Source organism: Eschrichtius robustus, chromosome 6 (assembly GCF_028021215.1).
Source record: "Eschrichtius robustus isolate mEscRob2 chromosome 6, mEscRob2.pri, whole genome shotgun sequence".
Classification (NCBI taxonomy): Eukaryota; Metazoa; Chordata; class Mammalia; order Artiodactyla; family Eschrichtiidae; genus Eschrichtius; species Eschrichtius robustus.
Genome location: NC_090829.1, coordinates 14,612,330 through 14,639,597, shown reverse-complemented (window position 1 = coordinate 14,639,597; position 27,268 = coordinate 14,612,330). Strand labels below are relative to the sequence as shown.

Below are 27,268 nucleotides of genomic sequence, written 5' to 3'. Positions count from 1 at the left end.
CAGTACAGAGCGATTAGTGGTATGGATCAGGGTAGTAGTGTAGGATAGGTGCAAAGTGCTCATATTCTGGATTTATTTTGAAGAATTTACTGACTGATCAGATGTGGGGTATGAAAGAAAAAGAAGAGGAGACAAATACTGTTCCATTTTTGTCTTGGCAACTGGAAGGATGGAGTCATCATGAAATGAAGTAGAGATGACTGTAGACAATCAGACTGGAAGGGAAATATCAGGAACTCAGTTTTGCAATGTTAAGTTTCAAGATGCCTTTTGGAGTGGATATGTGTAGTAAGCAGGCAGATATATGGGTCCAGAGGTCAGGGCAGAGATCTAAACTAGACATTTACATTTGGGAGTCATTGAGATAGAGAGGGTATTTAAAGCTATGAGATCTTACCTAGATGATGAGTCTACATGAAGATACAGAAGGTCTATGAACTTATTCCCAGGCATCCCAATATAAGAAGTTGAAGAATTAAGGTGGAACCTGCAAAGGCGTCTCAGAAGGAGTGGCCAGAGAGATGGGGAGAAACATGGTCTGATACCATAGCAGTATTAGTGACCTTGAAAAAGTAATTTCAGTGGAAAGATAGGAATGAAAGCTTGATTGAAATGGGTTCAAGAGAAAATAGGAGGAGAGGAATTGGAGCAAGGAATATAAACAACTCTTGAATTTTTCTACAAAGGCGGAAATAAATGTCTTATGTAGAGGGGGAAGTGGGGTCAAGAGAAGTCTTTAAAAAAAAAAAAAAGGCAGCGTGTTTATATGCTGATGGCAGTGATCCAGAACAGACAGAAAAATTTGTGTAGGACAGAGGGCTAGAACGAAGTCCTTGAGTAGACAAGAGTAGGATGGGATCTAATTCACAAGAGAAGGGATTGTCCTTAGATAGGAATGTAGACATTCTTCAACAGGCTCTGTAGGGAAGAAGAGTATATGGTACAGGTGCTTCTATGCAGTAGATATTGTAGTGTAAGCTTGTGGAAGTTCTCACCTGACTGCTCCTATTTTCTCTGTGAAATAGGAAGCTAGGTAATCAGCTGAGAGTGAAGATGGTGGGAAAAGTGCTGGAGGTTTGAAGAAAGAGGAGGAATTGTGAAATAGTCATCCAAGAGCATGGGAGAATGAACAGGCCAAGGAAGTATATTATGATTGCTGGCAGCGTTCACTCTGAGGTTCATAGTCATGAATTTGAAGCAAGAGTAATTATTTTAGTAGATATTGTTGATACTTTGCCCAGATTCTCTTGGATTCCTTTTTACTGTTTCCATGCACACCCTCGTTTGGTGGCTTCTGCTTCCAGTAGCCAGCACCTATTGCTCTTTTATAGACTGTTCTTGCCTACTGGAGCCTCTTTTGCCCTGAATGTTGTAGTGCCTAAGATGGCACTGGAATGGAGGTACTAGTGGGAATGAAAGAAAGGAAATTATGATCAGAGATAGAAATGATTAAAAAATAGGATAATGCAGTGCTTGAGTTGTTATTGATAAGGTATAGGGTGTGTCCCATAGAATGAGTGACAGTTCTCTTGGATATATACCTAGGAGTGAAATTGCTAGATCATATGGCAGCTGTATCTTCAATAAGTAGCTTTTAGTTTTCCTTTTATATTTCACCTGGGTCATTTACCGTCATAAAATGCCAGTGCTTCATATATGACTGCATTATCAAAAATGCATCCAATCAGACATTTGGCATTAAAAAATGTCTTTGTAAGGTTCATTGCAACTTGACGCTTTGGATCATCACAAATAAATTGTCCCATGTCAAGATAGACAACACAGCTTGAAGTGGTCCCATTTCCTGACCACTGTGGCAATGATCTCCACTTTCCTATGCTAAAAGGCACCCCCCACCCAGGATTAGGTGGTGCCAAGATGATTGCTGGGGAGGATGGGTCTGGCTTATCAGAGTTAGAAGTAGACACTGGACGTACTGCTGCAGTCAGTCTGGACTGCTCTTGTTCTTTGCAGATGGAGGCTGGAGGCCTAGGGAGAAACTTCAGAAAAAAAATGTTTTTAACTTTCCCCTATTACCTGTTACCTCAGGGATTAATTCGTCTGTTTTTTTACTTTAAGGCCTCTCTTTCATGCTGTTGAATTATTTAAAAGCTGTGTAAATGAAGGTATAGATTGAATAATTTTGGTAGCTGGAGTGTATTTCCTTAGTTCACGTGAGAATTTCTGTTCACAAGGCAGAGAAAGCCAGTGCCCTGGTGTCTGTGAGTCACCTGGGGCACTGTTGCACTTCCTGGCCCAGATATCCACTCTAGGACCTTGCTTATCAGAATTCCCACTTTAGAGAGCTGTACTTGGAGTTCTCTCTCCAATGGCAGATGAGGGAATACCAATCCAGCTGTTCCAGCATCCTTTAATTAATTTTCTGACTGATTACCTACAATCTCTTCTCCCAGCCTTTCTTTGCTTAGATCTAGACATTGTTCTAGGGACGCTTCTGATAAAACTCATGATTTGCATGTAGGAAGTGTGGTCTTCTCTTCTACCTGTGTAGGTTGTAGATTCTCCAGCTGCCACTGTGTTACCATCTGCTGTATATCATCCAAAAGCTCATGTTCTTAGCTGCTGATAGCACCCCTCTTGGCTTTCCAGCATTGAAATGGGTTTATTTTCATTTTGTGTTTTCTTTTGAAATTTCAGCAGGATTTGGGGAAAAGGAAAAGTATATCTTTGTTATTGACCTTTTCTCTACTCTTATCTAGATCAGGACAGTCCAATCCAACCTTTTATCTCCAGAAGGGCTTCCAAGCATATGTACTCAGAAAAAAACCACCTGGTTCACTTCTTCCTAAAGCACATAAGGTACGGTATACAAACGCAATGATAAATTCCTTGTTGACTAATAAATGCATTTTATACACACAAAACAATTTAAATTGCTTTTAAAAATAATCTCACAATTATTAAATATAGAAAATACATTTTATTTCTTAGATGAAAATTTCACTTGAATTGTATCCCCCCCCTTTTAGTTTTTATTAAGGATTTGAGTTTGAAATCTGAGGCTGTGTTTAGGCTGTTAATCCTGAGCAATATCCAGTCCTCTTATGGATTTGATTCCTTCCTATACAATTAGCTAGAAATACAGTCACCCAGTAAATATTTTCAGTGCTACTCATTTATAGATATTTTGTACTTTGGTTAAATTATGTTTTAAAAAGCACATTATTATATCTTATAACAATATATATACTCACTGAATACTTTAATATATTTGATATGACAATTCCCTGATCTTTTGGTGATAAAAAGAAATATTTAAATAATCATTTTTATAGTATTCTCTAAATTGACAGTGAGAATTATAAGAGATTTTTGTTGAAAACTGACTCTGTTCTCAGAAAAACGGATATTATCTATAGATTTTTAGAGAAGAGAACATTAAAAGCATGATGCATATTTTGAGTATTATTATAATCATGTATAACAGGTGCTTCCCAGGCCCAGCTGACTAGAGATGGGCCATTGAAGCGTGGGTTTAATATCACAGTAATGGAAAATGCAGATTCTGACCTTCTTGGTCCCGTATCATATTCCCAGAAAATGAAGTGACTTGGATGCTTAAGATAGAAAAAGTTTGGTAACTTTTATTAAGCCTCAACACGGCATGGCTGAAGGAAAATCCCCACTTGTAGGGGGAGATTTATGCCCCAATAAACAGCTGGGTTTGTCTCCTCTTGATAACGACCTAGATGTCTAGAAGACATCAGAACATAACATAATGCTTTCAGCCCAAGGATCTGGAGTACTTTTGTTTCGACTTACTTCATTTTTCCCAAATCTGCATTGGAAAAAAGCAGTGTTCCCACACTACCATCCACTTTATGACCAGCCTCCACCACCCCACCCCACCCCACCCCCCTTTCCCAGCACTAGGTGGTTATAAACACTTCTTTCTATAGCCATTGGCACCACTGGCTGCTCTCACCTTGGTTATGGGTTTAGTCACTTCCCTGCTGTAGTTATTGCAGCAGTAGCTGCTTTATCCCTGTTGTGAAAGTGAGCTGCATTGTTTCTTTTCCTTAGAAGTGGTCAGCCACCACTGCCTGAGTCTGGGGAAGTGGACTTTGCAGGCAGATGAGTTGGCATCAGAGTTCTGCAGTAAGCTGTGTCCCTGGGTCCTGAGTGATAAGCCTGTACATCTGTCCTGGTTAAGGAAGCCCTTTTCTTCTCCTGTCTTATTTGGGCTCCTGCTTCAGTACCAGCTTGCTTCTCATTGCCTTCTTACCCAGTAGTTATCTTGAGCTCCACAGCAGCCCTGGGTACCAGGAAGGATCCCCACACCCCTGCCTTGGAAACAAGTTCCTCCATTGATCTCCCGAAGGAGTGGGTGCATTTCCTTTCTACCGGCACCCACTGGCCTTCCCCAGCACTCTGTAGTTGACTGTGCCCAGAGGGTTGGAATAGAGAACCCCCATGGGAAACTGGAGTTGGGGGAGTAGGGAGCAAAAGCAAGAGTGAGCCAGCAAGCAGGGAACTGATAAGAAAAAAAAGGGATGTTTTTATGATGATACATGCGAAATATTGTGGTCAGGAAATGTCACCTTCATATTATCAGAGTTAGGAATAAGCTCCATGCATGTGCCTATCCTTTTAGCCTAATTAAATGATCAATTTTTAGTGCTGGCCTAATTTATAATTGTAATAATCACACTAAGACTATTTTTTTAAAGCAATTATTATATTTTTTTGAATTTTATTTTGTTTATTGTTTTATACAGCAGGTTCTTATTAGTCATCCATTTTATACACATCAGTGTATACATATCAATCCAAATCTCCCAATTCATCACACCCCCACCCCCACCGCCCGCTGCTTTCCCCCCTTGGTGTCCATACGTTTGTTCTCTACATCTGCGTCTCTATTTCTGCCCTGCACACCGGTTCATCTGTACCATTTTTCTAGGTTCCACATATATGTGTTAATATACGATATTTGTTTTTCTCTTTCTGACTTCCTTCACTCTGTATGACAGTCTCTAGATTCATCCACGTGTCTACAAATGACCCAATTTCGTTCCTTTTTATGGCTGAGTAATATTCCATTACATATATGTACCACATCTTCTTTATCCATTCGTCTGTCGATGGGCATTTAGGTTGCTTCCATGACCTGGCTATTGTAAATACCGCAGCAATGAACATTACGGTGCATGTGTCTTTTTCAATTATGGTTTTCTCCAGGTATATGCCCAGTAGTGGGATTGCTGGGTCATATGGTAATTCTATTTTTAATTTCTTAAGGAACCTCCATACTGTTCTCCATAGTGGCTGTATCAATTTACATTCCCATCAGCAGTGCAGGAGGGTCCCCTTTCCTCCACACCCTCTCCAGCATTTGTTGTTTGTAGATTTTCTGATGATGCCCGCTCTAACTGGTGTGAGGTGATACCTCATTGTAGTTTTGATTTGCATTTCTCTAATAATTAGTGATGTTGAGAAGCTTTTCATGTGCTTCTTGGCCATCTGTATGTCCTCTTTGGAGAAATGTCTATTTAGGTCTTCTGCCCATTTTTTGATTGGGTTGTTTGTTTTTTTAATATTGAGCTGCATGAGTTGTTTATATCTTTTGGAGATTACTCCTTTGTCTGTTGATTTGTTGGCAAATATTTTCTCCCATTCTGAGGGTTGTCTTTCCGTCTTGTTTGTAGTTTCCTTTGCTTTGCAAAAGTTTTTAAGTTTCATTAGGTCCCATTTGTTTATTTTTGTTTTTATTTCCATTACTCTAGGAGGTGGATCAAAAAAGATCTTGCTGTGATTTATGTCAAAGACTCTTCTTCCTATGTTTTCCTCTAAGAGTTTTATAGTGTCTGGTCTTACATTTAGGTCTCTAATCCATTTTGTGTTTATTTTTGTGTATGGTGTTAAGGAGTGTTCTAATTTCATTCTTTTACATGGAGCTGTCCAGTTTTCCCAGCACCACTTATTGAAGAGACTGTCTTTTCTCCATTGTATATCCTTGCCTCCTTTGTCATAGATTAGTTGACCATAGCTGCATGGGTTTATCTCTGGGCTTTCTATCCTATTCCATTGATCTATATTTCTGTTTTTGTGCCAGTACCATATTGTCTTCATTACTGTAGCTTTGTAGTATAGTCTGAAGTCACGGAGTCTGATTCTTCCAGCTCCGTTTCTTTCCCTCAAGACTGCTTTGGCTATTTGGGGTCTTTTGTGTCTCCAAACAAATTGTGAGATTTTTTGTTCTAGTTCTGTAAAAAATGCCATTGGTAATTTGATAGGGATTGCACTGAATCTGTAGATTGCTTTGAGTAGTATAGTCATTTTCACAATGTTGGTTCTTCCAATCCAAGAACATGGTATATCTCTCTATCTGTTGGTATCATCTTTAATTTCTTTCACACGTGTCTTATAGTTTTCTGCCTACAGGTCTTTTGTCTCCCTAGGTAGGTTTATTCCTAGGTATTTTATTCTCTTTGTTGCAGTGGTAAATGGGAGTGTTTCCTTAATTTCTCTTTCAGATTTTTCATCATTAGTGTATAGGAATGCAAGAGATTTCTGTGCATTAATTTTGTATCCTGCAACTTTACCAAATTCATTGATTAGCTCTAGTAGTTTTCTGGTAGCATCTTTAGGATTCGCTATGTATAGTATCAGGTCATCTGCAAACAGTGACAGTTTTACTTCTTCTTTTCCAACTTATATTTCTGTTATTTCTTTTTCTTCTCTGATTGCCATGGCTAGGACTTCCAAAACTATGTTGAATAATAGTGGTGAGAGTGGACATCCTTGTCTTGTTCCTGATCTTAGAGGAAATGCTTTCAGTTTCTCACCATTGATGTTTGCTGTGGGTTTGTTGTATATGGCCTTTATTATGTTGAGGTAGTTTCCCTCTATGCCCACTTTCTGGAGAGTTTTTATCATAAATGGGTGTTGAATTTTGTCAAAAGCTTTTTCTGCATCTATTGAGATGATCATATGGTTTTTCTTCTTCAATTTGTTAATATGGTGTATCACATTGATTGATTTGTGTATATTGAAGAATCCTTGCATCCCTGGGATAAATCCCTCTTGATCATGGTGTATGTACCTTTTAATGTGTTGTTGGATTCTGTTTGCTAGGATTTGGTTGAGGATTTTTGCATCTATGTTCATCAGTGATATTGGTCTGTAGTTTTCTTTTTTTGTAGTATCTTTGTCTGGTTTTGGTATCAGGGTGATGGTGGCCTCATAGAATGAGTTTGGGAGTGTTCCTTCCTCTGCAATTTTTTGGAAGAGTTTGAGAAGGATGGGTGTTAGCTCTTCTCTAAATGTTTGATAGAATTCACTGTGAAGCCATCTGGTTGTGGACTTTTGTTTGTTGGAAGATTTTTAATCACAGTTTCAATTTCATTACATGTGATTGGTCTGTTCATATTTTCTATTTCTTCCTGGTTCAGTCTTGGAAGGTTATACCTTTCTAAGAATTTGTCCATTTCCTCCAGGTTGTCAGTTTTATTGGCATAGAGTTGCTTGTAGTAGTCTCTTAGGATGCTTTGTATTTCTGTGGTGTCTGTTGTAACTTCTCCTTTTTCATTTCTCATTTTATTGATTTGGGTCCTCTCCCTCTTTCTCTTGATGAGTCTGGCTAATGGTTTATCAATTTTGTTTATCTTCTCAAAGAGCCAGCTTTTAGTTTTATTGATCTTTGCTATCATTTCCTTCATTTCTTTTTCATTTATTTCTGCTCTGATCTTTATGGTTTCTTTCCTTCTGCTAACTTTGGGTTTTGTTTCTTCTTCTTTCTCTAGTTCCTTTAGGTGTAAGGTTAGATTGTTTATTTGAGATTTTTCTTGTTTCTTGAGGTAGGCTTCTATTGCTATAAACTTCCCTCTTAGAACTGCTTTTGCTGCGTCCCATAGGTTTTGGATCGTCATGTTTTCATTGTCATTTGTCTCTAGGTATTTTTTGATTTCCTCTTTGATTTCTTCAGTGATCTCTTGGTTATTTAGTAACGTATTGTTTAGGCTCCATGTGTTTGTGCTTTTTATGTTTTTCTCCCTGTAATTGATTTCTAATCTCATAACGTTGTGGTCAGAAAAGATGCTTGATATGATTTCAATTTTCTTAAATTTACTGAGGCTTGATTTGTGACCCAAGATGTGATCTATCCTGGCGAATGTTCCGTGTGCACTTGAGAAGAAAGTGTAATCTGCTTTTTTGGATGGAATGTCCTATAAATATCAATTAAATCTCTCTGGTCTATTGTGTCCTTTAAAGCTTGTGTTTCCTTATTAATTTTCTGTTTGGATGATCTGTCCATTGGTGTAAGTGAGGTGCTGAAGTCCCCCACTATTACTGTGTTACTGTCAATTTCCTCTTTTAGAGCTGTTAGCAGTTGCCTTATGTATTGAGGTGCTCCTATGTTGGGTGTATAAATATTTACAATTGTTATATCTTCTTCTTGAACTCATCCCTTGATCATTATGTAATGTCCTTCCTTGTCTCTTGTAACATTCTTTATTTTAAAGTCTCTTTTATCTGATATGAGTATTGTTACTCCAGCTTTCTTTTGATTTCCATGTGCATGGAATATCTTTTTCCATCCCCTCACTTTCAGGCTGTATGTGTCCCTAGGTCTGAAGTGGGTCTCTTGTACACAGCATATATATGGGTCTTGTTTTTGTATCCATTCAGCAAGCCTGTGTCTTTTGGTTGGAGCATTTAATCCATTCATGTTTAAGATAATTATCTATATGTATATTCTTATTACCATTTTCTTAATTATTTTGGGTTTGTTTTTGTAGGTCCTTTTCTTCTCTTGTGTTTCCCACTTAGAGAAGTTCCCTTAGCATTTGTTGTAGAGCTAGTTTGGTGGTGCAGAATTCTCTTAGCTTTTGCTTGTCTGTAAAGCTTTTGATTTCTCCATCGAATCCGAATGAGATCCTTGATGGGTAGAGCAATCTTGGCTGTAGGTTCTTCCCTTTCATCACTTTAAGTATATCATGCCACTCCCTTCCGGCTTGTAGAGTTTCTGCTGAGAAATCAGCCTTTAACCTTATGGGAGTTCCCTTGTATGTTATTTGTCATTTTTCCCTTGCTGCTTTCAATAATTTTTCTTTGTCTTTAATTTTTGCCAATTTAATTACTATGTGTCTTGGTGTGTTTCTCCTTGGGTTTATCCTCTATTGGACTCTCTGCACTTCCTGGACTTGGGTGGCTATTTCCTTCCCATGTTAGGGAAGTTTTTGACTATAATCTCTTCACATATTTTCTCTGGTCCTTTCTCTCTCTCTTCTCCTTCTGGGACCCCTATAATGCGAATGTTGTTGCGTTTAATGTTGTCTCAGAGGTCTCTTAAACTGTCTTCATTTCTTTTCATTCTTTTTTCTTTTTTTTTTTTTTAAAGAATTTCACTTTTATTTATTTATTTATTTATTTATTTATTTATTTATTTATTTATTTATTTTTGGCTGTGTTGGGTCTTCCTTTCTGTGTGGGGACTTTCTCTAGTTGTGGCAAGCAGGGGCCGCTCTTCATCGCGGTGCACGGGCCTCTCTCTATCGCGGCCTCTCTTATTGCGGAGCACAGGCTCCAGACGCGCAGGTTTAGTAGTTGTGGCACACGGGCTTTGTTGCTCCGCGGCATGTGGGATCTTCCCAGACTAGGGCTCGAACCCGTGTCCCCTGCATTGCCAGGCAGATTCTCAACCACTGCACCACCAGGGAAGCCTCATTCTTTTTCTTTATTCTGTTCCACAGCAGTGAATTCCTCCATTCTGTCTTCCAAGTCACTTATCCGTTCTTCTGCCTCAGTTATTCTGCTATTGATTCCTTCTAGTATATTTTTCATTTCATTTATTGTGTTTCATCTCTGTTTGTTTGTTCTTTAATTCTTCTAGATCTTTGTTAAACATTTCTTGCAATTTCTCAATCTTTGCCTCCATTCTTTTTCCAAGGTCCTGGATCATCCTCACTATCATTATTCTGAATTCTTTTTCTGGAAAGTTGCCTATCTCCACTTCATTTAGTTGTTTTTCTAGGATTTTATCTTGTTCCTTCATCTGGTACATAGCCCTCTGCCTTTTCATCTTGTCTATCTTTCTGTGAATGTGGTTTTTGTTCTCCAGGCTGCAGGATTGTAGTTCTTCTTACTTCGGCTGTCTGCCCTCTGGTGGATGAAGCTATCTAAGAGGCTTGTGCAAGTTTCCTGATTGGAGGGACTGGTGGTGGGTAGAGCTGGGTGTTGCTCTGGTGGGCAGAGCTCAGTAAAACTTTAATCCACTTGTCTGCTGATGGGTGGGACTGGGTTCCCTCCCTATTGGTTGTTTGGCCTGAGGCGACTGAACACTGGAGCCTACCCAGGCTCTTTGGTGGGGCTAATGGCAGACTCTGGGAGGGCTCACGCCAAAGAGTACTTCCCAGAACTTCTGTTTCCAGTGTTCTTGTCCTCACGGTGCCACACAGCCACCTCCCGCCTCTGCAGGAGACCCTCCAGCACTAGCAAGCTGGTCTGGTTCAATCTCCTATGGGGTCACAGTTCCTTCCCCTGGGTCCCGATGAGCACACTACTTTGGGTGTGCCCTCCAAGAGTGGAGTCTCTGTTGCCCCCAGTCCTGTCAAAGTCCTGCAATCAAATCCCACTAGACTTCAAAGTCTGATTTTCTAGGAATTCCTCCTCCCATTGCCGGACCCCCAGATTGGGAAGCCTGACGTGGGGCTCAGAACCTTCACTCCAGTGGGCGGACTTCTGTGGTATAAGTGTTCTCCAGTTTGTGAGTCACCCACCCAGCAGTTATGGGATTTGATTTTATCGTGATTGCGCCCCTCCTACCGTCTCATTGTGGCTTCTCCTTTGTCTTTGGATGTGGGGTATCTTTTTTGGTGAGTTCCAATATCTTACTGTCAATGATTGTTCAGCAGTTAGTTGTGATTCTGGTGTTCTTGTAAGCGGGAGTGGGAGCATGTCCTTCTACTCCACCATCTTGAACCAATCTCTCACACTAAGACTACTTTTAAGGAAAATACTAAGGAAATCATTATCCTCTGGGTTATTTGTTGATACTGTTTTAAAATTAATTTCTAGCCTTAATGTTAGCTCTCAAGTAATTATTAAATTTCTGTATTTCTGATTTTTAATTATCTATCATCCTATTTAGATTGATAGAGAATTTAAAGTCCAGAAAACTTTGTTTTCAATTGGATTCCCCGTTCCCAAACCTTTATTGTACTGCAGTGATGCTTGTGTCATTGGAACAGAATTTTATGTGATGGAACATGTACAGGTAAATTAACACTTAATTGTACTTTTTGTTGCTTTTATTTTTAATTGTGAAATTAGGTGTTAATAAATGATAGTATATTAGTCTACATTGTACGTAGTTAGTTTGCTTTGCAAGGGCTTAAACTTTTTTCTTTTTCTTAAAACAACAGAAATTTATTCTCTCAGTTCTGGAGGCTAGAAGTTTGAAGCCAAGGTGTCAGCAAGATTGGTCCTCTATGGAAGTTTTGTTTTGTTTTGGTTTCGGTTTTGTTTTTTTAAATTATTTTTTATTGAGATATAGTTGATGCACAATATTATATAAGTTACAGGTGTATTACATAGTGATTCACAATTTTTAAAGGTTATACTCCACTTACAGTTATTATAAAATACTGGCTCTATTCCCTGTGTTGTATTAAACTTTCATTTTATTTTGCGCACACACAGTTTGAGCGGGATGAAGTAAACTAGGAACAAGTTTAGTAATTAGGGCATATTGGCTTAGTCTTCCTCTAGGTGTCAGTAAAGAGCTATATGTAATGGCAATACATAAACCATCCAAATAGTAGGGGAAAAAACTATTTCAAATAGGACATCAATCCATTAAAAATAAATCCAAATTGTTTTAAGGTTTTTTTTTTTATAAGATGTTACTTGAGATTAGTTTTTGTCCTTTAAGTTCATCTTGGTGTATCCTTGTATTTTCCCTTTGGCATGTACACTCTTATGTTAAACATGTTTCACAAATGACAGTTTTTCTAGCGCATTCTACAAAGAATTGGTTTTGGTTGTAAAACTGTATCCTGATCTTTTTTGTAGGCAACAGGGGATGATGACACAGCAAATAATTGGTTTGAAAAGATTTATTTTGTTTTATATTATCTGTTGTAATTGCTCCCATAGGGCCGAATCTTTCGTGATTTCACAATTCCTGGAGTTAGCCCAGCAGAACGCTCAGCCATATATGTGGCCATGATAGAAACCTTGGCTCAGTTACATTCCTTGAATATACAGTCACTGCAGCTGGAAGGATATGGTAGAGGTGCTGGGTACTGCAAAAGACAGGTAATTCATCCACACAAAGAGCTCCTTTTCTCAAGTTGTTGGAAATAATATTAGTTAAAATAAAAACCAATTATTTTATACTTTTCTGAAACTTGGCTATAACTTTTAATATCAGCTGTCAGATTGACTTGTTTTAAACATAAAATAATTTTATATTTTTAGATCAGATTTTGTTCAGCAAAAGCTTCTGTAACAGCATGTACATAAATACAGATTTAAAGCTGTTTCTATCTCTTCACTTAATTTACCAATATATTTTCTATACAATTTTCCCTTTTTAAATTAGTTTAACAGATATTTATTAAGCATGAATGTATGTTTAATATGTGCTGAATACTGTGTTAAATATCAGGAAAATAGAAATAAGTTCTTCCCCTAAAGGAACTTACGGTCATTTTTGAGACATCTATACCTGAATCTCATTTACATGAGACTTGAAAATGGTGTAAAAGAGTATGTAATCTGGTAGTAAATTGTTTGGTACTCATCATGAAAGCTGTTCCATTCAGAGGATAGATATCAGTATGCCCTTGCTTAGGTTGGGGAAAGCTTCCCGGGAAAGATATGTCTTGTACTGTGTATTTAAGGAAGGATAAAATCTAGAGCAATAGGGAAGAGATGGTGAGCATTTCAAATCAAAGGAACAGCAAGACCAGATATGTATGGGGCTGTTTCCCTTTGTACGTATGTCTTTTTGAGGGGGCAGAAGGGAGAGAAACAGGAACTAAGGTTTAGGGAATACTTGTTATGTGCCAGCTCCCATGCTAGGTGAGTTGTTAGACCTAGTGTTTTTTAATCTTTGTAACAACCCTAATACATAGGTATTACTACCCCCATTTTGCAGATGAGGAAACTGAGGCTTGCAGGTATTAAGTAATATACAAATAAGTGGCTTAGACATAATTTAAACCCAACCCTCTGTGATTCCAAAGATGAAGATCTTTACTGTACTAAATTGAACAGAGATACCTTAGAAAGTGGAGAGAGAGATATAAGTAGATAAATAATATTATTTCAGTTGATGGAGGACTTTGAGAATAGGTTGTCTTATTTGCATTCAATTCTAAGAACAATAAAAAAATCTTTGCATTTTTCATATCTGTAATATATTTTTGAAGATTCTTTAGAAGATTCTATGGGTAATAAGAAAGGGGATTAAAATGAAAAATAAAGATCTCCCTTCTTCTTCTAGTCCCCATATTACATTTTTCAAGGATTACTTATTTCTTGTGACCCTTCCAGAAATTTTCCATGTCTATTTTTTTGGTATGTACGTATGTGTGTTTGTGTGTGTTCTTTTTTTTTTTTTTTTTCTCCTTCCACAAAATAGTTGCTGAATAAAGACTAGAACCCACGTCTCTTGATTCCTAGGCCAGTATTTTCTTTCCTGATAAAAGTCAAGGTAAGTAAAATGGAACTAGATGGAAGAGAAACTTAAATGTTGAAGTTTTCAGGCTGATATGAGTGTTTAGGCTAATATGAGTATCACGGCATTTGTCCTGAGCATTTAACACTAAAACAAAATTTGATATAATTGAATTTTGTTTTAATTTTAGAATTGCTGAATCTTATATTCCACTTTCAGCTCTGTCATTTTTTTAATTTATATATCTTTAGGTATCAACCTGGACAAAGCAATATCAAGCTGCATCTCATCAGGACATCCCTGCCATGAACCAACTATCTGACTGGCTAATGAAAAACTTGCCAGACAATGACAATGAAGAAAATTTGATTCATGGAGATTTCAAACTAGATAACATAGTTTTCCACCCTAAAGAGGTATTGGAAGCCCTGTTTATAAAAAATTGAGTATGTCTGATTTGGGATACACATACTAAGTAGATGTTCCCCCAGAGCACTGAAGGAGCCCACCCCATCCCCATTCTTCCCCTATATTCAAAACTAACTTTACCACTCACAACTTTTAGAAATAAGTCCTGCAGATATTCTGGCATAGGTATCTGCCCACCTTAAAAGGCTGGGTCTAATCATCTGATTTACTACTTTAAAAGGATTTGGGAATTTACATGCATGTTGCTGTTTTCTTCAAAGAAATTTTTCAGCTACTAAATATATTTAGCTTATCCACGTTCTTGCTCTTTCTTCTGGTTCATTTTCATTTTTTTCCCTATCTGATAAAGAATTTTTAATTTGATTATTATAAGCTCAGAGAGGACAGAATTCCAAAAGACTCTTTTGAGGCTTCAAAAGAATTTGTATGAGGTTAATGTAACCTTGCCCTGTGTAAATGTACACAGTGTAATCTTTATAAAGAGTACAAACAAATCAGAACTATAACCCTCCTCCACTGAGCATAGTGAGGCATAAGATTGGAGGAGTGTGGTGGGAATGAAGAAAGTACTTCAGTTCTCCTCTCTTTACCTGTATGCCTTTGGACAAGACATTTATTTGGCCCTTAGTATTCTGATATTGATGTGAATGGTTTACAGTTCCCTGAATCTTCCTTCTTAGGAGAAAATTTTCTGGGTTCATTAGTTTTCTCAGAATGCTAAGATGTTTTAGGGCAGGAAGAGCTGTTCTAAATTCATGTGCTAAGCTTCTGGGTTTCATGTTCGTTTCATACAGGAAGAGGACAGGACGAAAATAACATTATAAATTGCATTGCTGTCGTAATTCAAAGTACTACTATATCAATTGAAAGTTCAAATATAATATAAAGACATACGAGCACATTCACCATCAAGACAGAAAATTTTTCACAGAAAAGTCAGTTTGGGTATTTAAATTATGTATATGTAATTATACGTATGTGTGCATATGTAACTTATTGTTAATGGTATGGATGAATTCTGAATTATAACTGTTAAATATAGAATAGGAAAATTAAAGATTGCTAATTTATAACCTGGAAAAATTAGAAAAGCGTATACCTTAAAACAGCAGGATCTGGTCTATATTTTATCTATTTCATTTGGTTCATTAATATTTTTGGAGCCTATCTTTGAATAAGTCAGCATTCTTTATGTGTTCTATCAATATAACTACAGTACTTTTACATTCATTACTTAAGCAAGGAAGGAAAAATTCAGACCTAAATCTCCTTAGTTATGTGTTGTCTACCAAAATGTTTAAATATGCTGAAATTAAATATTAAATATGCTGAAAGTAACGGCAGGTAAGTTCCAAATAGTTATTCCCTTTTTATATTTAATCTCATGTTAGAAAACCATTTTTTATAGGATTAAAGTTGCCAAGCAGGAATCATCTAACTTAAGTTCTGTGGAGGCAATGCTAATTTGTTACATATATCATTATCTTTTATATTTTAGGGTTATATAGTAGCTAGTAAAATGTCTTCTACTTTATACCCAGTAATCCCATAATTATTAGTTAAATCAAAGTTAATCAATTTCTGTCTCATATAAATATGCGTAGCTAATTGTTTTTTTTTTTAATAGCTACTTTATTTATTTATTTATTTATTTATTTTTGGCTGTGTTGGGTCTTCGTTTCGTTGGAGGGCTTTCTCTAGTTGCGGCAAGCGGGGGCCACTCTTCGTCACGGTGCGGGGGCCGCTCTTCACCGCGGTGCGCGGGCCTTTCACTATCGCGGCCCCTCCTGTTGCGGGGCACAGGCTCCAGACGCGCAGGCTCAGTAGTTGTGGCTCACGGGCCCAGTTGCTCCACAGCATGTGGGATCTTCCCAGACCAGGGCTTGAATCCGTGTTCCCTGCATTAGCAGGCGGATTCTCAACCACTGCGCCACCAGGGAAGCCCTGTGTAGCTAATTTTTTATGGAAGTAACATACAGTTGACAAAGTACAAGTCAACTGGCATTTATTTATTACCAACTATGTGCTCTGAAACATGGGGTTAGAAGGAAAAACAGCTCTTAATGAACTCAAAATACAGATGGAGAGAAAAGATACTCGGGTAACAGCAGAGAACAATATGTACCCAAATGCTAAAGTATATCATACAATAAAACTAAGAGAGTAGTCAAAGAAGGAAAACATTCCCACTGTGGACTGGCATTAAAAGCTATGAAACTTTAGAATTTAATTCTAGTCAATAGTTTAATTCTAGTCAATAGTTCCATCTCATTTTTTAAATTTCATAAATAAGTAGAAAATTAGACTATGTTTGTTTTTTCATGAAGGCACTTCACAAACTGGAAAATCAGTCCCTGGATGTGTATAGGTATGTGCTCAACTGTATGTATTCCTAGGGATATGATTGAAAGCTTTTTATTTTTCCTTTGAGGGTAAGGATTATACCTTTAATTAATTTTTTTCTTACCTTTGTTTCTAGAGTCTATATGGTAGATGCTCAATAAATGAGGACCTTCTAGACTAAGAGCTCCTATAAAGCAGTAAATGCATCTTATTCATTTCTGCAGGTAGTTACATGTTTCTGAATGAATCTATGTTAAAAGAATTGATTTTAATTAATCACTAAGGTACTATTTCCATCTCATTTATTTATGCTTAATTTTTATTCTCTACCAGTATGACCTTAACCCCTTTCTGTGCCTCAGTTTTTATTGTAACTTTTTATTTTGAAATCATTAAAGACTCACAAGAAGTTGTAAAAATAGTAGAGGGCCCTGTGTATCCATCATCCAGATTCCCCAAAGAGATCTCACACAACTAGAGTATATTATCAAAGCCAGGAAATTGACATTGTGTGACTTGTGTGCCTTTTGGATTGGGGGAAAAAAAATTTCAGGGTTCCCAAGGAGCTAAAATGAGGTAATTGATATGGAGCAACTAGCTGGTACCTGGCACAACTGGTGCTCAACATATTTCAATTCTCTTCTTCTTTTCCATTCTTTTCCCCTCTGTTTTTCTAAGATTGCCTATCAAGGTCTATTCTTTAGAAAAAATTGGGGTAAAAGCAAATCTTTACTTTTAGTAGATATGTACTAAAACCTAAACAGTAGTTATAGGGGATGAAATTATAGGAGATTTATAAGTTGTACATTTCTGTAATGTTTAAGGTTTGAGGTTTTACTGGGGTTTTTTCCCCCAAACAACAGCATATTTTATTTTTGTCGTCAGAAAACACAACAATTAAGAAAGAAAACAAAAACAATTTTAAATGATAAACCATCTAGGAATGTGTGTGGTAAACCAGTAAAGAATTACTAAAAGGAATAACAAAACTAAAATATATCATTCAATTTCACAATCCCTAGTTATTTTCTAGTTACTGATATGTAAAGTATTTGAAGAATGTTTGAGCAAGTGTTTCAGTAGTACAAAATGCTCACTGCAATGTTTAAAAGAAATCCAGTTTTCCTGGAAAATATCATTAATTTTCCAAATATAAATCTTACCCATCTGGCAGAGAAATGTTTAAGACTTTGGAGTTTAATGTACATATTACCATTTCAACTTGAAAAATAAATATATTTAATAAACCCATAGATATTTTATCTGCATTCATTAATTAGTAGTCAGATGTATTTACGATAAATATAAGGACACTTTCTTCTGAAGTCATCTGCCTTGCAGCCTTTTATATGTTCTCTTATGAAAAAAAAATTTGTTATGCAAAACAAAACTTGTGTTTTTAATGGATTTTTCTTTTTAATTCCCCCACTATTTCTAAGATGTCAGTGTAGTTAGAGAAAAGCTTAGTTATAAAACTTAATTTTATTGCTAGAAAAGACAGGGGGATTGGGTTTTTTTCCAATCTTTTTACTTTTCAGATGTTTTTAAATACCCTTAATATGCTCTTTGGTCATAAAGCCAGGTTTTGAACTCAGACCTACTGACTTCCAATTCCATATGATTCCTTCCACACTGTACTGCTGCTTATCTCTGTTGGAACTGGTCAGCGTTGGTAATCTAGAAACTGAAACCCTTGTCTTTGACCACAGCCTCACTACCTTCTACTTCTTTTATTTCTTTATACCTCACGTGAGATGCTACAAATTTGATTGCTCTTACTTTAGAATCCATGAACCCCTTATGTCTTCATTTGACTTCTCACCTTGCCTGGCCCAGGTGGGCATGATCAATCATTTCAAGAACTACCTTCTTTATTATCAATGAATTAATAATTTTTTGACTGGATGTGTGTGCAAGTAATGCAAGAGTTATAAAGTTTCCTGACCTTATATTGTTATTCCAGAATCTTCTCACCTCTTGACTTTATATATAATCTCCAACCCTGATCTTGGTTCATTGTATTTTTGCTACAGAATGAAGTCGTAAAGTCACGTTAATGGGGTCTGGGACATATCTATGCTGCATAATTTCATCTAGGTTGGAACTTCATCTCTTTGTAAAATCTGTGACATTTTTTTAAATGGCTTTTTCAAATCTTTTCTATTCTTCTCGAACTATCAAGTTGCCTTTTACATCTAGACTCCCACTCTCACATTTAGACTTGATTCGTTTTTGTCCTTTTAGTCACTTTTCAGCACAAGCTACTTTCTAGGGATTACATACCCCTGGAAGTTCTCTTGATGTTGTTGAAGACATTTCAGTCCACTACACAATGTTTCCTTCATGCAGACTGATGGGTGACATTTTTCTTAAGCCATTGCCAAGAAAAATTGTTACTTTTTAAAAATTAAAGTATAGTCGATATATAGTATTATGTAAGTTACAGGTGTACAGTGTAGTGATTCACATATTTTAAAGGTTATACTCCATTTATAGTTGTTATAAAATATTGGCTATATTCTCTGTGTCCTTATAGCTTATTTTATACATAATACTTTGTACCTCTTAATCCCCTACCTCTAAATTGCCCCTCCCTCCTTCCCTCTCCCCATTGGTAACCACTAGTTTGTTCTCTAAGTCTATAAGTCTGTTTCTTTTTTGTTATATTCACTAGTTTATTTTTTACATTCCACATATAAGTGATATCATGCAGCATTTGTCTTTCTCTGTCCAACTTATTTCACTTAGCATAATACCATCCAAGTCCATGCACGTTGTTGCAAATGGCAAAATTTCCCTCTTTTTTATGCCTGAGTAGCATTCCATTGTGTGTATATATATATATATATATATATATATATATATATATATATATATATATATATATATATATATATATATATATATATATCATGTCTTCTATATCCATTCATCTGTTGATGGACACTTAGGTTGCTTCCATATCTTGACTATTGTAAATAATGCTGGTATGAACACTGGATACATGTAACTTTTCAAATTAGTGTTGTTGTTTTCTTCAGATATATACCCAGGAGTGGAATTGCTGAGTCATATTATAGTTCTATTTTTAGTTTTTTGCAAAACCTCCATACTGTTTTGCACAGTGGCTGCACGAATTCACATTCCCACCAACATTGTATGAGGGTTCCCTTTTCTCCACATCCTCACTAGCATTTGCTATTTGTGTTCTTTTTGATGATGGCCATTGTGACAGGTGTGAGGTGATATCTCATTGTGGTTTTGATTTCATTTCCCTAATGATTAGCGATGTTGAACATCTTTTCATGTGCCTGTTGACCATCTGCATTTCCTCTTTGGAAAAAAGTCTATTCAGGTCTTATGCCCATTTTTTAATCAGGTTTTTTTTTTTTTAAATATTGAGTTGTATGAGCTGTTTATATATTTGGGATATTAATCCCTTATTGGTCATATCATTTGCAGATATTTTCTCCCATTCAGTAGGTTGTCTTCTTATTTTGTTGATCGTTTCCTTTGCTGTGCAAAAGCTTTTAAGTTTAATTAGGCCCCATTTGTTTATTTTTGCTTTTATTTCCTTTGCTTTAGGAGATAAATCTAAAAACATATGGCTACAATTTATATCAAAGAGTGTGGTCTGTTTTCATCTAGGAGTTTCATTTCTAGTCTTACATTTAGGTCTTTAATCCATTTTGAATTTATTTTTGTATGTAGTGTGAGAAAATGTTCTTATATCATGCTTTTACACGTAGCTGTCCAGTTTTCTCAGAACCAGTTTTGAAGAGACTGTCTTCTCCATTATATATTCTTGCCTCCTTTGTCATAGATTAATTGACCATGAGTGCGTGGATTTATTTCTGCATTCTCTGTTATATTCCATTGATCTTTGTGTCTCTTTTTGTGCCAATACCATACTGTTTTAATGACTGTAGCTTTGTAGTATAATCTGAAGTCAGGGAGCATGATTCCTCCACTTCTGTTCTTTCTCAAGATTGTTTTGGCTATTCAGGGTCTTTTGTGTTTCCATAAAAATTTAATTTTTTTTTGGCCACACTGCACGCCTCGTGGGATCTTAGTTCCCCTACCAGGGATTGAACTCAGGCCCTTGGCAGTGAAAGCACAGAGTCCTAACCACTGGATCTCCAGGGAATTCCCTCCATATAAATTTAAGAATTATTTGGTCTAGTTCTGTGAAAAATGCCATTGGTATTTTGATAGGGATTGCATTGAATCTGTAGATTGCCTTGGGTAGTATGGTCATTTTAAGAATATTAATTCTTCCAGTCCAAGAACATGGTATATCTTTCCATCTGTTTGTGTCATCTTCATTTTCTTTTGTCAGTATCTTATAATTTTCCAACTGCAGGTCTTTTACCTCCTTAGGTAGGTTTATTCCTAGGTATTTTGTTCTTTTTGATGCAATGGTAAATGGGATTCTTTCCTTAATTTCTTTTTCTGATAGTTCATTGTTAGTGTATAGAAATGCAACAGATTTCTGTACATTAATTTTGTATCCTGCAACTTTGCCAAATTCATTGATGAGCTCTAGTAGTTTTCTGGTGGTGTCTTTAGGATTTTCTATGTATAGTACCATGTGATCTACAAAGAGTGACAGTTTTACTTTTTCCTTTCAAATTTGGATTCCTTTTATTTCTTTTTCTTGTCTGACTGCTGTGATTAGGACTTCCAATACTATATTGAATAAAAATGGCAAGAGTGGGCATCCCTGTCTTGTACCTGATCCTAGAGGAAATCCTTTCAGCTTTTCACTGTTGAGTATGATGTTAACTGTGGGTTTGTCACGAATGACCTTCATTATGTTGAGATATGTTCCCTACTCTATGCCCACTCTCTTGAGAAAAATACCATAAATGGATGTTGAATTTTGTCAAAAGCTTTTCCTGCATCTATTGAGATGATCATATGATTTTTATTCTTCAGTTTATTAATGTGGTGTATCACATTGATTAATTTGCAGATATTGAAAAGTCCTTCCATCCCTGGGGTAAATCCCACTTTATCATGGTGTATGATCCTTTTAATGTGTTGTTGTATTTGGTTTGCTAGTATTTGGTTGAGGATTTTTGCATCTATGTTCATCAGTGATATTGGCCTGTAACTTTCTTTTTTTGTCATATCTTTGTCTGGTTTTGATATCAGGGTGATGCTTGCCTCATAGAATGGGTTCAGAAGTGTTACTTCCTCTGCAATTTTTGGAATAGTTTAAAAAGGATAGGCATTAACTCTTCTGTAAATGTTTGGTAGAATTTACCCATGAAGCCATCTGGTCCTGGACTTCTGTTTCTTGGGAGTTTTTAAATTACTGATTCAATTTCATTACTGGTAATTGATCTGTTCATATTTTCTATTTCTTCCTGGTTCAGTCTGGGAAGATTGTGCCTTTCTAAAAATTTGTCTGTTTCTTCGAGGTTGTTGATTTTATTGGCATATAGTTGTTCATTGTAGTCTCTCATGATTCTTTATATTTCTGTGATGTCAGTTGTAACTTCTTTTTCATTTCTGATTTTATTGATTTGATACCTCTCCCTTTTTTTCTTGATAAGTCTGACTAAAGGTTTATCAGTGTTGCTTATCTTCATAGAGAACCAGCTTTTAGTTTCATTTATCTTTTCTATTGATTTTTTTAGTCTCTATTTCATTTATTTCTGCTCTGATCTTTACGATTTCTTTTCTCCTACTGACTTTGGGTTTTGTTTGTTCTTCTTTTTCTAGTTCCTTTAGGTGTAAGTTTAAGTTGTTTATTTGAGATTTTTCTTTTTTCTGAGGTAAGCTTGTATCACTATAAGCTTCCCTCTTAGAACTGCTTTTGCTGCATCTCATAAATTTTGGATCATCATGTTTTCATTTTCATTTGTCTTTAGGTAAGTTTTTATTTCCTTGTTGACTTCCTCAGTGTTCCATTTGTTGTTTAGTAACATATTGTTTAGCATCTTGTGTTTTTTGCAGTTTTTTTCTAGCAGTTGATTTCTAGTCTCTTAGCGTTGTGGTTGGAAAAGATGCTTCATATGATTTCAGTTTTCTTAAATTTACTGAGGATTGTTTTGTGGTCTAGCATGTGATCTATCCTGGAGAATGGTCCATGTGCACTTGAAAAGAATGTGTATTCCGCTGCTTTCAGATAGAATATTCTATATATATCAACTAAGTCCATCTGTTCTAATGTGTCATTTAAGGCTTATTGATTTTCTGTCTGGGTGATCTGTCCATTAATGTAAGTGGGGTGTTAAAGTCCCCCTCTAGTATTATGTTACTGTCGATATCTCCGTTTATGTCTGCTAATATTTGCTTTATGTATTTAGGTGCTCCTATGTTGGGTGCATATGTATTTACAATTGTTATATATTCTTCTTGGATTGATCCCTTGATCATTATGTGTAGTGTCTTTGTCTCTTGTAACAGTCTTTATTTTAAAGTCTATTTTGTCTGATATAACTTTTACTACCCCAGCTTTCTTTTGATTTCCATTTACATAGAATACCTTTTTCCATCCTCTCACTTTCAGTCTTGTGTGTCTTTAGATCTCAAGTGAGCTTCTTGTAGGCAGCATCTATACAGGTCTTGTTTTTGTATCCATTCAGCCACTCTGTGTCTTTTGATTGGAGCATTTATTTCACTTACATTTGAGGTAATTACTGATATGTAAGTTCTTATTGCCATTTTGTTAATTGTTTTAGAATTGTTTTGTGGGTCTTTTTTTTCCCCTTTCTTATTCTTTTGTTCTCTTGTCATGTGATGTGATGAGTATCTTTAGAGTTATGTTTGGATTCCTTTTTCTTTTTTGTATGTATATCTATTATAGATTTTTGGTTTGTGGTTATGATGAGGTAGGTGGGTATACATACATATATATATATATATATGATTGTTCTAAGTTGCTGACTGCTTAATTTCAAATGCATTTTAACAACCCTGCATTTGTACTCTCTTCCTCTCATGATTACTGTTTTTGATATCATATTTTACATCTAATTGGTTGTGTATTCCTTACCTGCTTATTGTGGATATTAATGATTTTACTACTTTTGTCTTTTAATCTTCCTACTAGCTTTGTACATGGATAATTTCCTACCTTTACTTATGTTTGCCTTTACCAATGAACTTTTTCATTTCATAATTTTCTTGTGTCTAGTTGTGGCCTTTTCTTTTTTGCTTAGAGAAGTTTCTTTAACATTTCTTGTAAACCTAGTTTGGTGATGCTGAACTCTTTTAGCTTTTGTCTGTCTGTAAAACTTTTGATCTCTTCATCAAATCTGAATAAGAGCCTTGCTGGGTAGAGTATTCCTGGTTGTAGGGTTTCCCTTTCATCACTTTATTCTTTTTTTTAAAATTTATTTCTTTAATTTATTTATTTTTAGCTGTGTTGGGTTTTCTTTGCTGTGCACTGGCTTTCTCTAGTTGTGGCGAGTGGAAGCTACTCTTTGTAGTGATGTGTGGGCTTCTCATTTTGGTGGCTTCTCTTGTTGCAGAGCACGGGCTCTAGGCACGTGGGCTTCAGTAGTTGTGGCGTGTGGGCTCAGTAGTTGTGACTCGCAGGCTCTAGAGTGCAGGCTCAGTAGCTGTGGTGCACAGGCTTAGTTGCTTCATGGCATGTGGCATCTTCCCGGACCAGGGCTCGAACCTGTGTCCCCTGCATTGGCAGGTGGATTCTTAACCACTGCACCACTAGGGAAGCCCCCCTTTCACCACTTTAAAGGTATTGTACCACTCCCTTCTGGCCTGTAGAGTTTCTGCTGAAAAGTCAGCTGATAACCTTATGGGAGTTCCCTTATATGTTATTTTTTGCTTTTCCCTTGTTGCTTTTAATAGTCTCTCTTTATCTTTGCTTTTTGCCATTTTAATTAAAATGTGTCTTGGCATGTTCCTCTTGGGGTTAATCCTTTATGGGACTCTACACTTATGGGACTTGGATGTCTATTGCCTTTCCCAGGTTAGGGAAGTTTTTAGCTATTATGTCTTCAAATATGTTCTCATCCCCTTTCTCTCTCTCTTCTCCTTGTAGGACCTCTATAATGCAAATGTTATTGTGCTTGATGTTGTCCCAGAGGTCTCTTAAACTGTCCTCATTTCTTTTCATTATTTTTTCTTTTTTCTGTTCCACATCAGTGATTTGCACTACTCTGTCTTCCAGCTCACTGATCCATTCCTCTGTATCATTTAGTCTACCGTTGATTACTTCTAGTATATTTTTTCATGTCATTTATTGTATTCTTCATCTCTGTTCAGTTGTTCTGCATATTTTTTGACTCTTTGTTAAGAACTTCTAACTTCTCGCTCTGTGTATCCATTCTTCTCCTGGGTTTTTTCATCATCTTTACCATCACTACCCTGAACTCTTTCTTAAGTAGGTTTCCTGTCTCCGCTTCACTTAGTTCTTTTTCTGGGGTTTTGTCTTATTTCTTCATCTGGAGCATGTTCCTCTGTCACCTCATTTTGCCTAAGTTGCTGTTTGTATTTTTATGTATCTGCTAAGTTAGTTACATTTCCCGACCTTGGAGAAGTGACCTTCTGTAGCAGATGTCCTATGCATCCCAGCAGTGCACTTCTTTCTCATCTCCCAAGCTATATGCTCTAGGGGTTCCCCCTATGAGGGCTACCTGGGACCTTCTCTTGTGGCCAGCTGAATATGTGGGCAGTCTGGTAGGTCTGGTTAGCCCCCAGTCCGGTTGGTTGCTACGCTCTGCCTTATGTGGAGGCTGCCGGCTGCTGGTTGGCGGGGCTGGGTCACAAGGCCGCTGACTGAAGAACTAGCCCAGGGGGGCCCCAGGGCTAGTGCTGGCTCACTGGTTGGCAGAGTCAGGGTCCAGAAGACTCCAGGGTTGTTGCCCACCTTCCTAGTGGGTGAAGCCAGGTCCTGGGGTTATTTCCAGACTACTGGCAGGCAGAGGAGGTCCTGGAGTCAGTTGCAGGGTCCAAGGATTCCAGAGATGGTATCAGATTGCTGCTGGTGGGGGATGGGTTTCTGACACAGGGTCGGGGGTGTCCAGAAGCTTGAATTAGCCTGCTAGTGAACAGGGCTGGGGCCAAGCTTGTCCCAGGGCAGGGTCTCTGGCCTGTTGGTAGATGGGCTGGGTCTGCAGGCTGCCAGATTGTGGTTTTCTTCCATCTGGTCCCTGCCCACTGGTGGCTGGAGCTAGGTCCTGGGCCTTCTGGTAGGCAGGGCCATGTCCAGAGGCAGCTGTGGGCTTAGGGGGTCTTAAGGCAGCCTGTCTGCTGATGGGTGGGGCTGTGTCCTTGCCCAGTGGGTTGCTTGGCTTGAGGCGCCCCAGCACTGGCGACTACAGGCTGTTGGGCCAGGGCAGGGCTGGGTCCTGGGGGTAATAAGCCAGAGGGAGGATTCCACAATGGTGCCTGCCACATGGTAGAAGGAGCTCCCAAGAATGGCTGCCACCAGTGTCTGTGGCCCCAAGGTGAGCTGCAGTTGCCTCCTGCCTCTCTGGGAGACTCTCCAAGACCAACAGGTAGGTCTGTCCCAGGCTCCTATCAAGTTATGGCTTTTATTTTGGGTCCTGGAGTGTGTGAGATTTTTTGTGCACTGTTTAAGAGTGAAGTCTCTGTTTTCCCCAATCCTCTGGGACTCCCATAATTAAGCACCACTAGCCTTCAAAGCCAAATGCACTGGGGGCTCATCTTCCTGATGCAGGACCCCCAGAATGGGGAGCCCAACATGGGGCTCAGACCTCTCACTCCTGTGGGAAAACCTCTGCAGTGTAATTATTCTCCAGTTTGTGGGTCATCCAACTGGGGTTATGGGACTTGACTATATTGTGAGTCCACCTGTCCTACCCACCCCATTGTGGTTCCTTCTTTATGTTTTTAGTTGTAGAAGATCTTTTCTGGTAGGTTCTGGTCTTTTTCATTGATGGCTGTTCTGCTTATAGTTGACTGATCTCTTGACTGATCTCTCCATGAAAATTGTCACTCTTGAGCAGCTGGGTTTTTTTGCTTTGTTTTGAAGTACAGTTGATTTGTAATATAATGTTAGTTTCAGTTTCAGATGTAAAGCATTGTCATTCAGTGTTTTTGCAGATTATACTCCATTATAGGTTATTATAAGATAATGAGTATAATTCCCTGTGCAATACAATATCTCCTTGATGCTTATCTGTTTTGTATATAGTAGTTTGTATCTGTTAATCCCATACCCCTAATTTGTCCCTCTCCCCTCCCCTTTCACCTTTGTAACCACAAGTTTGTTTTCTATATCTGTGAGTCTGTTTCTGTTTTGCCTATGCATTCATTTGTATTATATTTTAGATTCCACATGTAAATGATATCATACAGTATTTGTCTTTCTCTGTCTGACTTATTTCACTAAGCATAATATTCTCTAGGTCCATCCATGTTGCTGCAAATGGCAATATTTCATTCTTTATTATGGCTGAGTAATATTCCATTGTGTATATTACCACATCCTCTTAACCCAGTCATCTGTTGATGGGCACTTGGAAGCAACCCAAGTGCAGCTGGTTTGTTTTTAATCTACATGCACTACAAACATTGTGACTGATTATGCTTCATACTTTATTTTGTCCATAGAAAACTCAGAGCAAATTCTGCTGTCAACACTAAAAACTATATATCAATATGACCTGTGACATTTAATTTTGTGTAATAACCTACTCTTAGCTTTATCACTTTATTAAAAATTATCTTTTTTCCTACCTCCTTCATCTATTGTCAGTCCTACTGTATTGCATGTGTTTCTTTTGTTTTGAAAAGGTAATATACATACATATTAATAAAATTCAAGGGACTTCCCTGGTGGAGCAGTGGTTAAGATTCCGCCTGCCAATGCAGGGGACACAGGTTCGATCCCTGGTCCAGGAAGAT

General features: G+C 37.3%; 1 protein-coding gene across 2 annotated transcripts in view; it reads left to right on the top strand.

The window, feature by feature from the left end:
* ACAD11 (acyl-CoA dehydrogenase family member 11) overlaps nt 1-27,268 on the top strand; it is a 96,773-nt gene that overhangs the window by 4,226 nt on the left and 65,279 nt on the right. For both annotated transcript variants that reach the window (XM_068545925.1, XM_068545924.1), the window contains exons 2-5: nt 2,721-2,820; nt 11,114-11,239; nt 12,121-12,282; nt 13,900-14,064. In XM_068545925.1, coding sequence (XP_068402026.1) covers nt 2,721-2,820; nt 11,114-11,239; nt 12,121-12,282; nt 13,900-14,064 — 553 coding nt within the window. The remainder of the gene's footprint in view (nt 1-2,720; nt 2,821-11,113; nt 11,240-12,120; nt 12,283-13,899; nt 14,065-27,268) is intronic.